At 37.6% G+C, this 15364-nt stretch overlaps 1 protein-coding gene across 2 annotated transcripts; it reads right to left on the bottom strand.

The window, feature by feature from the left end:
- Positions 1 to 290: 290 nt before the first annotated feature.
- On the bottom strand, positions 291 to 14572 carry ninaG. 2 transcript variants are annotated; one of them, XM_053755753.1, is made up of 12 exons: positions 14364 to 14482; positions 14256 to 14290; positions 13884 to 14086; positions 13286 to 13510; positions 12809 to 13021; positions 12026 to 12189; positions 10082 to 10242; positions 8771 to 8892; positions 8157 to 8340; positions 6682 to 6823; positions 675 to 839; positions 291 to 438 (listed from the first exon to the last, which is right to left on the bottom strand). In XM_053755753.1, the coding sequence occupies exons 3-12, from the start codon at positions 13995 to 13997 to the stop codon at positions 309 to 311; spliced, it is 1620 nt and encodes a 539-aa protein (XP_053611728.1). In that variant the 5' UTR covers positions 13998 to 14086; positions 14256 to 14290; positions 14364 to 14482; the 3' UTR covers positions 291 to 308. The 2 variants fall into 2 exon arrangements, with proteins under 2 accessions (XP_053611728.1, XP_053611727.1); XM_053755752.1 differs by lacking the exon at positions 14256 to 14290 and having other exon boundaries at positions 14364 to 14572.
- Between the last annotated feature and the right edge of the window lie 792 nt (positions 14573 to 15364).

The following is a 15364-nucleotide window of genomic DNA, read 5'->3' as shown; positions in this document are numbered from 1 at the left end:
AATCTTTTGTGTCATCAAATTCCAAGAAACTGTTTTTATCTGTCAAGAAACTGTTTTTTTATATGCAAATCTCTGTTATGTATATCTCAAAATAAAAATGAAAACATTAGTTTTTTAGCTTCCGGGTTTCTTCGGCAGCCGTTGAGCATCGAAGCCCAGTGTCCGCTTTCCTATTTTTTTCATCTCCACTTCGCACGGTCGTCGGCATCCCTAGTTATCTGACCATTGGACACTCGAAAAAAGTAAGCATGGTCTTCCTTATCTACAAATTCTAAATGAAAAACAATGAAACACGATTAGGTATTTATTTATATGGAGTTTTTAATAAGGTCTGCAGCTTTCTCTGCCATCGATACTAATGGTGAGTTGGGAAACAGAGACACGGGAGACGGGAGTACACTGGCGTCCATCACACGGAGATTCGAGACTTCCTTCACTCTGTAACAAGAATTAAATTAAAAATTAGTAAGTACCTACCTAGTATCAGTCTGTATCTGGAAAAATCAAACTTGACCTGATCAAGGATCGAACACGGGACCTTGAATTGGTGTTCTCTCTGCATCAGCATAGAAACGTCTAGTACATAAATAAATATTTTTTTACAGTCGTCTTTGATAATAATCAAATCATTTATATCAAGTTATAACGCACTTACGTAAAGTCAAATATCTAACCTCAACTGGTCATCAACCACGCTGCCGCCAGCGCAAGTTCCGCCAACATGGTGTCCGGGCACTGCGAGCTCTCTTACGATGCATTCTAGGTACTCATCCGGGGGGGATGGGGGTTGGGAGGGGCGTGGAGTCCTTTGTGGCTCTTGTGATGTCTTGCCTTTTATTCTGCGAGAGATTCGAAAAGTTTTTTTAGTGGCTTTGGTCATTTTTGTTCTTATAATAGTTTTAATTTTTTTTTGACGTCAATAAGTGATGTATATCATCCTACATTGAATAAAGAAATTTGAATTTGAAGTTTAAGTCTTGGCTGAATAAACGATTGATTTATTTCTGGTAAGAAATCATGTCGTGTCATGTCAATATCAATACATGTCGGGTTATGTTGGCATAGAATTGTACTTATCAAAACTCCGATCTCCTGTTTAACTGTGATCTCTTTGGTTGTTGATCTGACCGTGACGCCAATCTTTTTTGAGAATGCTATTTTTGCCTATCTGCTGTCCACGCGGTAATAATAAGTAGGCGAAGTGAGTTAAAAATAATACTATTTTTTGAGTAGGTACGTACGTTTTTGCTATAGGTACAAATTTGTTTAAAAAAAACAGGGTGGGATGAAAGCGGATTGAATTTTGGGTAGAACACGGAATTAAAATAATATTTTTTTTGTTTTTTTTTTTTTTTTGGGCGGTAGCTGTCAAAAAATACACACAACTTATTTATTGCTCTGTATTTATTTACTTGAATAATTAGTTTTTACCTATTTATTGGGTGGATCTGATTACCTTATGTATTAGTTCACTTCAGTACACTTGCCAGTCTTTTTCACTTCACTACTATCACTATCTCCTGGACTTCCACTACACCTCATCATTGTCATCTCATAATGGACGCCATATCACAGCTGTGCAAAAACATGGAAGAGCTTAAGAGTATGTTCAACTCCAGGATGACATCATTCGAACAGTCTCTAGATGGCCCAGCTACTGCGGACAATTCTTCTGTCTCAAACAGTGAGTACCAAACATTCAAGACATTTATTTGGAAGGCTGTCTCGAGTCTTAGCAGCCAGATGGATTTGGTTTTATGTGCTCTTGATGAGTTTGAAATGAGGTCAAGATCCAGTATGCTGCTTCTTCATGGACTCGCTGAGGAGAAGGATGAAGACATTGCAGACATCCTAATAAAGCTTTGCCGTGATAAATTGAACATTTCGGTCACTTCTAATTCTTTCTCTGCATGTTGGCGTATGGGTGGATACCCTAAAGCAGATAAACCGCGTCCCATCCTCCTTAGATGTGGAGACATCTCTTTCCGCCGTGATATATGGTCTGCTAAAAAGCTTTTAAAGGGAAGTGGCTTGACCTTCTCGGAATTCTTAACGGCGCCTAGGCATGCGGTATTTGTTGAAGCACGTAAGGCCTTAGGGATTAGCGGTTGCTGGACGAGCGATGGAAAGATTGTCGTTGTGACTGTCAAAGGCTCCAGAAAGAAGATCACCACTAGGGCACAATTAACAGCGGTAATTGAAGAGCATGCGGCCGCTAAGTGCAGTGATAAGCCAGCGGCGACGGTGGCGGTTGAAGATATATCTAACACGGCCCCCTCTAGCAAGAAGGCAGGCCCTCCGTCCATCAAGTCAACCCGGGCCCCGAGTGCCCGGCTTCATTCCAAACCGTCGAGGGTCTAGGGATTCCGTTGCTGTATTGTCGCCGGTATCTTTTAGCTTGAGTTCAGTAGGTATCTTTATATTTCATTCTACTAGCGGTGTTTTGTACTTTAATTTTTTTTTTTTTTTGTGGATTGTATTTTACGGGTATTTCTATACATATTTTACTGGTAAACACATTTAAATTCTGACCCACACACTTTGTCACGTTCAAAATTTAGTAGTTCATGGTAATGTTATTTTTGCACGCTCCTTCATTTAATAGTCATTTTGAGCCATAAGCTGTCAAGTTTGACTTTGACGTTTCACTTTTTTTTTTTTTTTTTTGCTATCCGACTATCTTAACTGTATCGTATCGATTAATTATAATGTATCGTTAATTTATAATGTTTTACCACTGTGATTTTTTGATTTTTGAATGCCCGTTTGCAAATTTTTATTACAGTATACATACACTGTTATTATGTTGGTTATATTGTTAGTCATTATATTGGCTATTGTATCTAAAGTGACTGAGTCTGGCAAGTAATTGAAGGGAATTTTATTTCGGTTAAATTTAATTTAAGTTTTAATTTTTATTTAGTGATATTTGTGTTATTTATTGGTTTATACTATAATATATTTTTGTTTACACTCTATGTCTGATGTACTGCGCTATAACTCTGATGATGAATTCTTCTCCTTATCCTCTTCGTCTGATAGTCTGTTCAGCGCGAATGATGATCTAACTCCGTCTTTATGTGATAATTTAAATGTAACTTTCTCCTCTTTAGCCAAAAATTTCAATGTTGTCCATATAAATGCGCAAAGCATCCCTGATCATTATTCTGAGTTGCTGTCTAGTTTTCCCCCCTCTCGCATTCATGCTATTCTCATTTCGGAAAGTTTCTTAAAACCTTCGCTTCCATCTACATTGTATCCTCTTCCCGGTTTTCGCCTTATAAGAAACGACAGGACTTACATTTCTTCCTGCAATGGAGTGTCTAAAATGGTGCGTTGTGGTGGTGTAGCTATTTATCTTCGTAGCGATATTCCTTGTAAAATCTTGTCCCTGTCGCCTTCCGTATTTCAATCTCCTGAACACCTTTTTCTTGAAGTTTCTCTCCTTCATACTAAAATACTTCTTGGGGTCTATTATAGCCCTTCACTTCATATTAATTATTTCGATTCTTTTCAAAGAATGCTTTCCGACTTTCGTAATGGTTTTGATCATCTGATCATCATGGGTGATTTCAATACATGTCTTATTAAAGATGACTCTAGATCGAAATCTCTCAACTCCCTCCTCCATTCTTTGGATTTACATGTCCTTCCCCTGACCGCCACACACTTTCCCCACAACGGCCCTCCGTCACTTCTTGACCTCATCATAACGTCTTCCCCCAGCCTTGTTTCTTCTCACGGCCAATTTCACGCATTAGGATTTTCAGCACATGACTTAATCTTTGCGTCATTCAGGTTGCGTCCTCCCAAGCATAGACACAGAGTTGTTATGGTTCGTGATTTTCGTGCAATCCTGGAGGAACAGTTTAAGGCAGATTTTGCCGTATCTGACTGGAATGATGTGCTGTCTGCATCTGATGTGGATTCCAAGATCCAATTGTTTAATACTTTTATTTTGCGTCTTTTTGATAAACATGCTCCTTTACATCCGGTTCGGGTTAAGCATGCTCCTGCTCCATGGCTTTCGGAAGAAATCAAATTATTCATGGCTAGAAGAGACCGCGCTAAACTAAAATTGAGGCAGTGCCCTTCTGAAGAAAATCGTGCCAATTACGTTTGTCTACGCAACCTGTGCAATAAAAAGTGTAGGGAGGCGAAGCGAAAGTACATTCATTCGCATGTTCTGAATTGTCCCTCCAACAAAGTATGGAACTTCTTAAGGAGCTTAGGTTTAGGTAAACAAAAAACTGGTTGTGACTCTGTGTTTGATGTTAACGACTTAAACAAACATTTCTGTACTCCTCCTTCTTCTCTTTCCTCCACAACTAAGCAGGCAACCTTGGATGGCATCTCTGCTAAACCTTTCTCTAATTCTCCTCTATTCTGCATTAAGAACATATCGAGTGATGAAGTTGTCAAATTCATCAACTCCATTAAGTCCAAAGCAGTAGGCAATGATGGTATATGTTTGGAGATGATCAAACCTATTGCTTTGCTTATTGCCCCATTAATTACTAACATAATAAACTGTTCAATTTCTTCTGGTGTTTTCCCATCCGCCTGGAAGCTCGGCCATATAATTCCCCTTCCTAAAAAACTTAATCCATCTAGCCCTTGTGACCTTCGTCCTATCTCCATCCTTCCTTTACTTTCCAAAATCATCGAGCATCATGTTCATCAGCAACTGAGTTCCCATCTTTCTTGCTTCAACCACTTGAGCGCCTTTCAATCTGGTTTTAGGAATGGTCATAGCACCACTACTGCGCTGGTTAAGATCACGGATGATATTCGGGCAAATATTGATAAGAAATTTCTGACTGTCCTTGTTCTTTTAGACTTTACCAGTGCATTCAACACTGTGGATTTCGACATTCTTATCGCCCTCTTGAATAAGTTGAATTTTTCTCCTTTATCCCTTAGTTGGTTTAAGTCTTATTTGACCGGACGTCGTCAATGTGTTCTACTTAATGACTGTTTATCGGACTGGTATGATCTCTCTGCCGGTGTTCCTCAGGGTGGCATACTTTCTCCTGTTCTTTTCTCGATTTTTATTAATGGCATCACGAATTCTCTCTCCTCAAAATTTCATTTATACGCTGATGACCTTCAAATATACTCAGCTGCCCCGTTAGAAAACATTCAGGACGCTTTCTCCACCATTAATTCGGACTTGAATAAAATTGCGACTTGGTCTCATCAGTTCGGGCTTTTAGTTAACGCCGGAAAATCTCAGGCCATTGTTATAGGTAGTCCTTTTTATATTAATAAATTTAAAGATCTGGTGGTGCCCGATCTTGTTCTTGACAACAAAACCATTCCTTTATCTCCTTTTGTTAAGAATCTTGGCATCATCATGGACGAGACGCTTTCTTGGACCCAGCACATTGATGAGATTAGCCGCAAAATTTTTGCTTCACTTCATGCTCTTCGCCGGTTGCAGTTTTTTCTTCCCACTGTCACTAAAACTCTCCTTATTCAATCTCTTCTTATTCCTCTTCTTGACTACTCTGATGTTGCCTTCTTGGATGTCACGGAGGAGCAGTATGATAGGCTGGAACGATTGCAGAATCAGGGCATTCGCTTTATTTTCGGTCTTCGCAAATTTGACCATGTTTCTGACTTTCGTCGTCAGTTAAATTGGCTGCCCATCCGCCTTCGCCATAACTTACATATTCTTTCTCTTCTGTACAATGTTCTTTTTAACCCGTCTTTCCCTGAATATCTTCATGAAAAATTCTCTTTCCGTGATGTTGATAGCCGCTTACGGTCTTGTAATGTTCCTAAGTTACAAATTCCTTCTTGTGCATCTCGGACCTTTGCTCTCTCATTCTCTGTGCGTGCTGCGAAACTGTGGAACAGTCTTCCTCTTGAAATAAAGGTGGCTCCCTCACTTGCCTCTTTTAAATCCCAGCTGAAGGGACACTTTGAACAGGCCTCAGATATTTGAGTGTTATAATTAATTATTTATATTAGTATTTATATATGGTTTTATTATATTTTAATTATTTTGTTTTTGTACTTATTGTGTGTAGTTTTAATAAAGTATACTTATTTAAGTTTTCATTGCTTGTTGATACTTGATGTTTCGTGTACTTCTTTTTTCTTCACTTTGCACGTTTATCTTATGCTACCTTACTTTGTGTGTTGATTTTTTTTTCCTTTCAAATACTTGGTTGACTGGAAGAAATCCCTTTCTGGGATAAGTCCGCCTTTGTACGCGTTCTTTCTTTATTTCACTGCTTTCTTTGTATGTGTTTTCTTCGTGCAATAAAGAGTTTACAAACAAACAAACAAACATTTTTTAAACTTGTGTTGAAAGCGGATTAAGTATAGGCATGAACACAGAATTTTACAAAAGTGGGATGAAAAAGTGAGATGTAACCGGAAAGTCTCACGCTTATACTTTAATCGTCTCGTACGAGAATATGGAATGCGTCTATATTAAGATGTGAACCACACACAACGCCTTATTGTGGCCACTCAAAACTAAAGTAAGTACAATTGCATCTTCTGATATTTAAAATTGTCACAGCTTTTATTGTTATCTATTTTTATACCCCTGAGTGTTAAGGGTGGTCTGCCCGAGCGAAGCCCGGCCATACACAAAATGTTCAAACTCAAAAGGGTAAACTTAGGTAAATCCTCGAAACAACTAGCTTTCAAAAAGAGAACACTTGCTTATTCCGTCGTAACGATCCAGTCCAATCCTGCCTGCTGTAACTCCACAGTGAGAGACACCGCTCCGGCCTGGGCCAGTGTATCCTCGCCCCAATGTCCTGGAAGGGTCCAGATGACACCAGCTGCTCAGCTCTACGCATTGCTAATGAAAATAAGCGATATTTCTGTATAAATAAAAATGCTTTGTATAATACAAGCAATTACACTAATTCATCTGTCTCGCAAGTTGAATTTCCCCTACTTCCGCTGGCCTATAGAAATTTTCCACTTCAGTGGCTTCAGTTTCCATACAATAGTAGTGCGATAGTGCACCCAAGACCAACGGTTGAACGGTATGAACATGATTTTTTTGCCATGTGTTAAATGCGATATGCATCTCTCTGAAAATATGTTTGTGGCAAAAAAATATTTTTGTTGTAAAAAACATTAATTGTAAGACCTCTATATAGTTATAAATAAAATCATATCGGTCGATAATCAACAAAATGTGAAGGCAAAAGCGGGATTGAAATCCAGAACACCTTAAGCTAGATCCTTACTTATTATAAAAAAGAAGTCCCCCTGTTGCTTGTGTCTGTCTGTATGAACTCGATAAAATCAAAAACTATCGGACGAATTTTTGTATTGTATTCACTAATAGATAGTGTATTTTTTTTAGGAAGGTTTAGATATAGAAGGTTTTGACGACCTCGGTGGCGCAGTGGTAAAGTTCTTGCCGCTGAACCGAGAGGTCCCGGGTTCGATCCCCGGTCGGGTCATGATGGAAAATGATCTTTTTCTGATTGGCCCGGGTCTTGGATGTTTATCTATATATGTATTTGTTATAAAATATTAGTATCGTTGAGTTAGTATCCCATAACACAAGTCTCGAACTTACTTTGGGGCTAGCTCAATCTGTGTGATTTGTCCTAATATATTTATTTATATTTATTTATTTATTTATTTATTTATATAGGTATAATTCATAAGGGTTTTACCCGGAACAGGCCGTATTGATTTAAAAAATGTATATTAGTGTTGTACCATTTCATGTCTCAGATGCTATGGATCGTGTGTAAATATACAAAATGTCATGTGTTTTATAATACTATTGTACATATGGTGTGATTACAGCACTTTGATAGGGTTCACTGTCAAGAAGCATAAAAATTTTAAGCAAAAAATAAGTTAGCATATTGTAATTACTACTAATTATAATTTCGCATAATACTAATAAGCACAACAGTTTTTAGCATACAATTTTTAGCATAAATGCAATAAGCATATTCATGTAAGGTCATTATAAAACGGCTTACGGGTGGCCCAAAACCTACACATATTATGCTAAAACCAAATTCGGTCTAATTAATATTATGCTAAATAAATTATGCCAATTTCATTATGCCAATCCATTTTAGGACAAAACACATTATGCCAATGAAAGGGATCCCCTTTGATAGAACCACAGACCATTGAGTCTAACAGAAATACGCTACCTTTGATGATGCATCTGACGTCATGACCATTGTGCAAGTAGTTCGGATCGACGACTGGCGGCGTGGAGGAACTGGTGTCGGCAACTTTGATGGACCCTCGGGTCCGTGGCTGCGCACACGTCGCCAGGAACATGAAGCCTTCCCGTCTCGTGTCGTTATGGAACACGAATGTTGAGCGGAACACCTGGGAAACAGACAAGGGGTTTAATAAACTCACTTTATGGCAGCTAATGATGAAGTCATTGAAGTGGCTCGGTTTTGACAAGAATATAATTTATTGATATGAGTGTTTATAGATTTGCCGTCAACATGCAAAGAAAAATAAACACTTAATTTTAGTATTTCCTTTATTATTCGACTGCCCGATAGTTTTCTCAATAATGTCTCTCTCATAATTGCGTGTATCCAATTATTTTCCGTGACGCCTGACCGTGAATTTTGGACAGGAAATTTCGGAAATTCGGTTTTACCGCCTGCCTGACCTCAATGCTCTTTAGGAATGCAGTTACTGTCAAGGCTAATTGTTCCTTAGCCTTGTACCACATCCACGGTAGGATTAAAATGTTATTCTTAGATGAGAATTACAGGGCTCAATTCGAATGCTTGTGGTATACCTTGTGTTTATAATTGGATATTTCTCGGAGGAGTGTCTCGCTGGCAGTACCCATGGAGAACAGTATCAAAGCAGACGAGTTCTGATACTCGATGCCAGCAATCGGAGGGTAGGACAATAAACCTATGGACAGAAGCATGAAGCATGATATATGGTTGGCCAAAGTTAGAACGTATTTTGTTGGGAACTGTATCCGTTTTTATAATAAATTGCCTAAATTGAATCTTGATTTGCCGGACAAAAAATTTAGAAATTATATAAAAGAAGTACGTTTTAAAAAGGCATATTACAAGTCTGATGACTATGTGAACGACAATAATGTTTGGCCCAAGCATGGTGCAGTATCCTCATAACATATGTAATTGGTTTATGACATTATTATACGTTTAGACGTACGTCTTGTACATTTAGATTTTTATTTATATTTTTTTTTTGTGACAATTTTCAATAATTTTATTGGAAATACAACTTTTTTTTATTTTGTTTTAATCATTCAAATTTTGTCATTTTTAATAATGATGTAAATTTGTCCTCCTAATTTTTAATATATGTATAAGACCAATATTTGTTAATTGACGTCCTTGGGGAAAAGGCTGCGGTGAAGTTTGTTGCGTCGCTTCTTCACCTGCGCTTTGGATAGCAGCACCGGCAGTAGACTTAGTTTAAGTAATTTTTTGACGTCAATAAGTGATGTATATCATCCTAAATTGAATAAAGAATTTTGAATTTGAATTTGAATTTATGTATAAAAGAAGCCAATGGGAGATAAAGCTGACGGATGTAACTAGTTCTGTTCAACAAGCTGATGCACCTTTAATGTATCTATAAATATATAACGAAGCTTGGTCCAGAGGTTAAGATGCTCGCCTGTCAAACTTAAAGTCCTAGGTTCTAATCCTACTCATGTCATTTGATTTTGAATAGGTACAAATCTGCCATGTATTTTATGTATTTTATGATATGATAGTTTTCATAAACCGCCATTTACTTCCCGTTAAGAAAAAACATCGTGATAAAACATGCCTTGCCCATCATCGTTAACCATTCTACTAATATTATAAAGTATGTGAAAGTATTTATGTTTGTTTCTTTTTCACGCAAAATCACTGGACGGATTGTCGTGAAATTCGCGGGTAGAATATAATAAAATATAAATATTTATTAAAATGGCTGAAATTGAGCGGCCCCTTTATTAACATTATGAAGAATGTGTTAAATTCGTCGTGAAGTCATTAGATGTGTTAAATACCACATATTGAAGTAGATAAAAGATTGCTGAAATAAAAACAAGTGATAAGGAGATAATTTTTGCCTTGATTTCTCCAGAAATAGTCCCAGAACGTGGAGAAACTGAAGAGTTTAGCCAGAGTTAGGCTGATCGGCTTCTTGATGCTGACGTAGACCGGGATGTTCATGTGGTCGTGTAGGTTCTCGCCCACCCTCTCGTTGGAGACCACCGGCTTTATCCTTAACCTGATGGGAATTTCGTGTGGTTTATAACATTCACGAAGCAAAACAAAGGTAAGACCTTTATTGCCATTTCTCGAACAATTGTTGTGTGACAAAACGCGGCGCTGAGGCAGATGGAGAGAGGAATCCTAGGTAATAAATAGACATATATTAAATATACATATAGGAACAAATCACACAGATTGAGCTAGCCCCAAAGTAATTTCGAAACTTGTGTTGTGGGATACTAAGTCAACGATGCTATATTCTATATCATATGCATATAAACATCCAAGACTCTGTCAATCTGAAAAATATCATTTTCCATGTTGACCTGACCGGGGATCGAACCCGGGACCTCCAGGATAGCAGTCCGGCATGATGACCATTAGGCCACAGGGGTCGTCAAAGGTTCTGCCCTTTTCTGGACCAAAGGAAGTAATAAGTACTTAAATAATTTACGAAATGTATTTGTTGTAGGCACAAAAGGTAGGTAAGGTACTTCTCAGTTTATTTATTTGTATTAAAGGATTATATTTATGCGAGTTTGTTTTCTATTTACCTGCTAGATCCACTCACTTTATCGCACTATAGTGCGACCAAACAGAGATAGCATTATAATGCTATCTCTGTTTGGTCTTATGGTTGACTGGTAGAGATTGCAATATGGCGTTAAGTCCACCATTTGTTTATATAATTATTTAACAGGATAAGATTTTTGCATAATAAGATAAGACTTGTTAGAGAACAAGTCGATGATCTTAATACAAAAATCTTATCCTTCTCTCTCTTCTCTACTTTTCTCTAGAAGTCAAGCGTTTTTTGAATATTTTTGTATATCTCAGTTCACGGCATTCTATATCGATGGTTCACGCGGCAATTTATTACCAATCTATAGGTAAACATCAAAGATTCAGGTCTAACTGAAAAAAATAATATAATTTTCATAAAAAACTGATATAGTAACTCCATGATGACCATTGCGGAAGTCACTTTCATCAGTTTTTTTGTAGGTATTTCTCTATCGGATTTCACAATCGTGATCACGAAATTGTCGGTTCTACGGTACTAAACCAACTTAATTGGATAACGAGGCACACCGACAAATCAAATTACGACACTGATGACTGTAGCGATACATGGTGAATTTTGATAATATTATATACATTACTATGTATTTCCTATACTACTGTATAGGAACTGTTTAAAGACAGTCGAAGAAGAAGTAGAAGTTTATTTGGTAGACATATTGAAATACCCCGTCTTTCAATCAATATTCATTTCGCTACAACTTTTGAACGGCTGAACCGATTTTCATCACCGATCAAACATACTCGTATCTAAGAACCACCGCGTAAAAAGTAGCTGTTAAATAAAAAAAAGCATCTATTCACCCGTCGATGAGCTACGGTGCCCCATAAACAGACAGAGAGACAGGCACACTTACCGGTTAAACTTATAACACCCCACTTTTTGCATCGGGGGTTAAAATTGAGGATATTATAGGCTACGTGGCGAGCATGTCCAGCCATTAAACTCACATAAGAATTCAATATACCTATGTTATTGCTTAACCTACTTACTAAGTAACATGCGATAACTATGCGAGTATTCCAGTGCTTTTTATTCTTCTTCCTCGCTTGGTATGTTTGAATTCGACGACAGTGTGAATAAGCGTTCTGTTTTAAACCACGCAACGGATTTTGATGTTTCAATTTTCACTGTTTTTTAGACGAATTTAGCAACGAAGGTGCATACAAAAATATATGTAATGGTGGCTTGTAGTTTGAACATATATATGGCATACCTCTGAATCAATTTCCTAGGTCCGATCCCGGATTGTATCAACAGCTGCGGCGTCATGATAGCCCCGGACGACAAAATTATCTCTTTGTCCACGAAAACGTTGTCCAGGTCACGGTGGTTTTTGAGAATGTAGAGTGAAGAAGCCGTGTTGTTTTCGAAACGAATCTGGAAATTTGTCACGTTTTTCCACAAAAAAACAAAATAAGTACCAACCTAGATATAGGTATAAATAAGAATAGTTTACTCAGTGTGACGAGATTGCTGTGATAAGAAATAATCCACTTTGAAGAGCCGGCATATACTTTCTTGTTTCTTTACACAAATGTATGACTATCGCCCGCTGCCGCTAAATAACGGTCGTTAAATACCTATGTTCTTTTCTCTTAGATAAATAAATACCTTTACCTTTTTAACCCGACAAATCTGATACGTAACAAATATTTATTCTTACATCGTTACGTTATTATAAAACAAAGTCCTTAACCGCGTCTCTCTGTCTGTTCGCGATAAACTCAAAAAATACTGAACGGAATAACATGCGGTTTTCACCAATGGATAGCGTGAATCCTGAGAAAGGTTTAGGCATATAACTTATTATATTTTACTCGATTGAAGCTAAGACGTAGCGGCTCGTCCTAGTTTCAATCGGGTTTTAGTAATAACCATACCTAAACTTTTCCCCTCCTGAACGCTTGCAGTTATAAAATTAAGATTCTTAATTTTAAATAGGTAGGTTTACATGCATAGGTTGCATTTACTTTGAATAATATAATACTGTGCTTACCGATATGGCTTTAGTATTGAGGAGAACGTGCAAATTCTTTCGCTTTAAGGCTGGTTTCAAATATGCATCGAGGGTACCGTATCTCATTCCGTGTCTTATTGTCGCTGTTGGCTTGCGAAACAGTGTGTGTTTGTCTGACAATTTTCTGGACGCTTCTCGGAAAGTCCTCATTAGGACGTCGTGTTCGTCGATGAGTTTTAGCTTCATTGGCGACTGGAAACAACAAGAGATGTATACTAAGCTGCGAAGCCTGGTACCTATCCCAGGAAGCCCTGTATCTAACGCTACTATTTTTAAGGTAGGGCTATGATTTTGCATCCAGATTGTTGCCTTTGCCAAGGCTATAGGTATGTGTCCCTCAGTCGCCTCGTACGACATCCACGGGAGGATATGGAGTTAGTCCTATTAGGGAGGAACCACACGAAACCATGATGGTCGACTGGCCATAAACTTAAGTTCTATAGCGTAGATAGGTACCTCAGATCCTGGACACACGCCATCGAGCGAGCAATGCTCCGAATCAAACTCACTCCTCACAGTACCAAACGCTTTTATAAAGTACGGCTTCAAATCATCTGCAGTCCAGCCCTTGAAGCCCAGACGAGCCCATCGCTCGTAGTCCTCAGGCCGCCCAAAGCCGTGCATCAGGAAGTTCATCTGACCTGAACCGCCTAAGCCTTTGCCTCGTGGGATTATTTGAGTCTGAAAGAAATTTGAGTCACTAAGCTATACCTAAGTATACAGTACTGTTACAGTAACATCTCACTTCGAGGTTCTTCTTAGTATCTTCATCCTATGATCATTATGTGCGACGATGTACAGTAGCATAAATAGGACCAAAAATAACTCTTTATTGCACATTATAGCACATAATATACCTATTATGTGCTACCTATTAAGTACTACCGTACTTAGGTAATATTCGAAAACATTGATGTGTTAGTCAACCGTATGTTATGTTACCTTGCATGGAACTCTACGCAATAATATAGGTCGAATTTGGAATAATTTTGTGTAAGTTGATCTGCTGGAGTTGACTGTACAAATAAAAATAAATAAAAATCATAATTTTTACCTGATCAAACATACCAAACGCAGAATATTTTTGCGGTGTCGTCCTCACAGACCAGTCGCTAGGCCCTAGCTGAGCGGCGGTCGCTGTCAAAGGTATCTTAGTGAAGTAACCCATGTGATCTCCAGCTTCTATTAGCAAAACCTTCGTGTTGGGATCTTCTGAGAGACGGGAGGCTAGCACGCAACCTGCGGTGCCAGCCCCTACTGTAAATAAATAGCAATGTGTCACGACGATGAAATCCTCCTTGCAATAATTTATCATTGTGTCGTGACTATTTTAACAAACAATCTAACACTTAAATAATATAAACGAAATATAATTGAATTATTTCTAACGATATTATTACAAAATGTGTGTTTTAAAAATACTCACTATTTTTTTGCAACTTACTGACATATTTTACAAAACTGCGAACAATAAGTATTGCTATTTAAAAACATTAGGCGCTTCATTTTTTATGGTAATAAACATCAAACTTACCAATAATGTAGTCGTATCTTTTTTCTATCTTCACTCTTATACTAATGTAAACATTTGCATATTTCTGATACACGCCGTAAGAAATAAATGCGACAATTACTCCAAACAGATAAGAATAAATAGGCATGCTTATAAACTACTTAAGTTTTAACTTAAACTATTATGCACTATTACTTCGCTAAACGCAATTTCACGTATGGGATCGTAGTTTCATCATATTACTACTAAAACTAAAAGTAGTACGCTACTAGAGTAATTGAATTAGGCAGGCGTGCGCAACAGTTTTGTTTTTAACTGTTCGTTTTAGCGTGGTTTTAACTACATAAGTAGGTACTGTTGCCGTTATAGACCAAATGTCATATTTTTGATTACGATTAGCGGTCGTAAAATGTAACTTTTCAGAAACGGCTATAGAAGCGATTTTTGGCTTGAAATCAACATCCATTCATATCACTTACATAGGACATGATAAAACTATAGGTAATTACTTACCTAGGTACTCATATTTTTACTTTCTTTTCGTGTGTGTTTTTCATAATAGGTACATACTAGGTAGTGTCAGATTTTATTTAAGTCGCCTAAAGGCATCTGACATGAGTTATACAACTACCTACCTAGTACCGACATCTAGTGGCATACGCTCTAGTGAACTTGAATTGTCAACCTGTGTGTACGGTTTCCTCACGATGTCTTCCTTCACCGGAAGCAAGCGATAGGACAGTTGACAATACCTGCTAAGAGTTAAGAGGATTAGTGTACAAAATCAATACATTCTTTATTGTGATTTGTCATTGAGTAATTTAGATGGAAATCATTATATTTGAAGTGTGGACATACTTACATACATACTATACATGGGGTTCAATTAGCACTTCTCTGATTAGCTTCAAAAATACTTTCTGTATCCAAAATTTTTTTACTTATAAATCATTAGGTCGAAAGTATTTTAAGCCGGCTATACATTATCGCGATAGTTAGTTAGATAGATAGTTCGGCATACA

This window comes from Plodia interpunctella, chromosome 15 (assembly GCF_027563975.2).
Source record: "Plodia interpunctella isolate USDA-ARS_2022_Savannah chromosome 15, ilPloInte3.2, whole genome shotgun sequence".
Classification (NCBI taxonomy): domain Eukaryota; kingdom Metazoa; phylum Arthropoda; class Insecta; order Lepidoptera; family Pyralidae; genus Plodia; species Plodia interpunctella.
The sequence above is the reverse complement of the archived record's forward strand: the minus strand, read 5'-3'. Positions and strand labels throughout refer to the sequence as shown.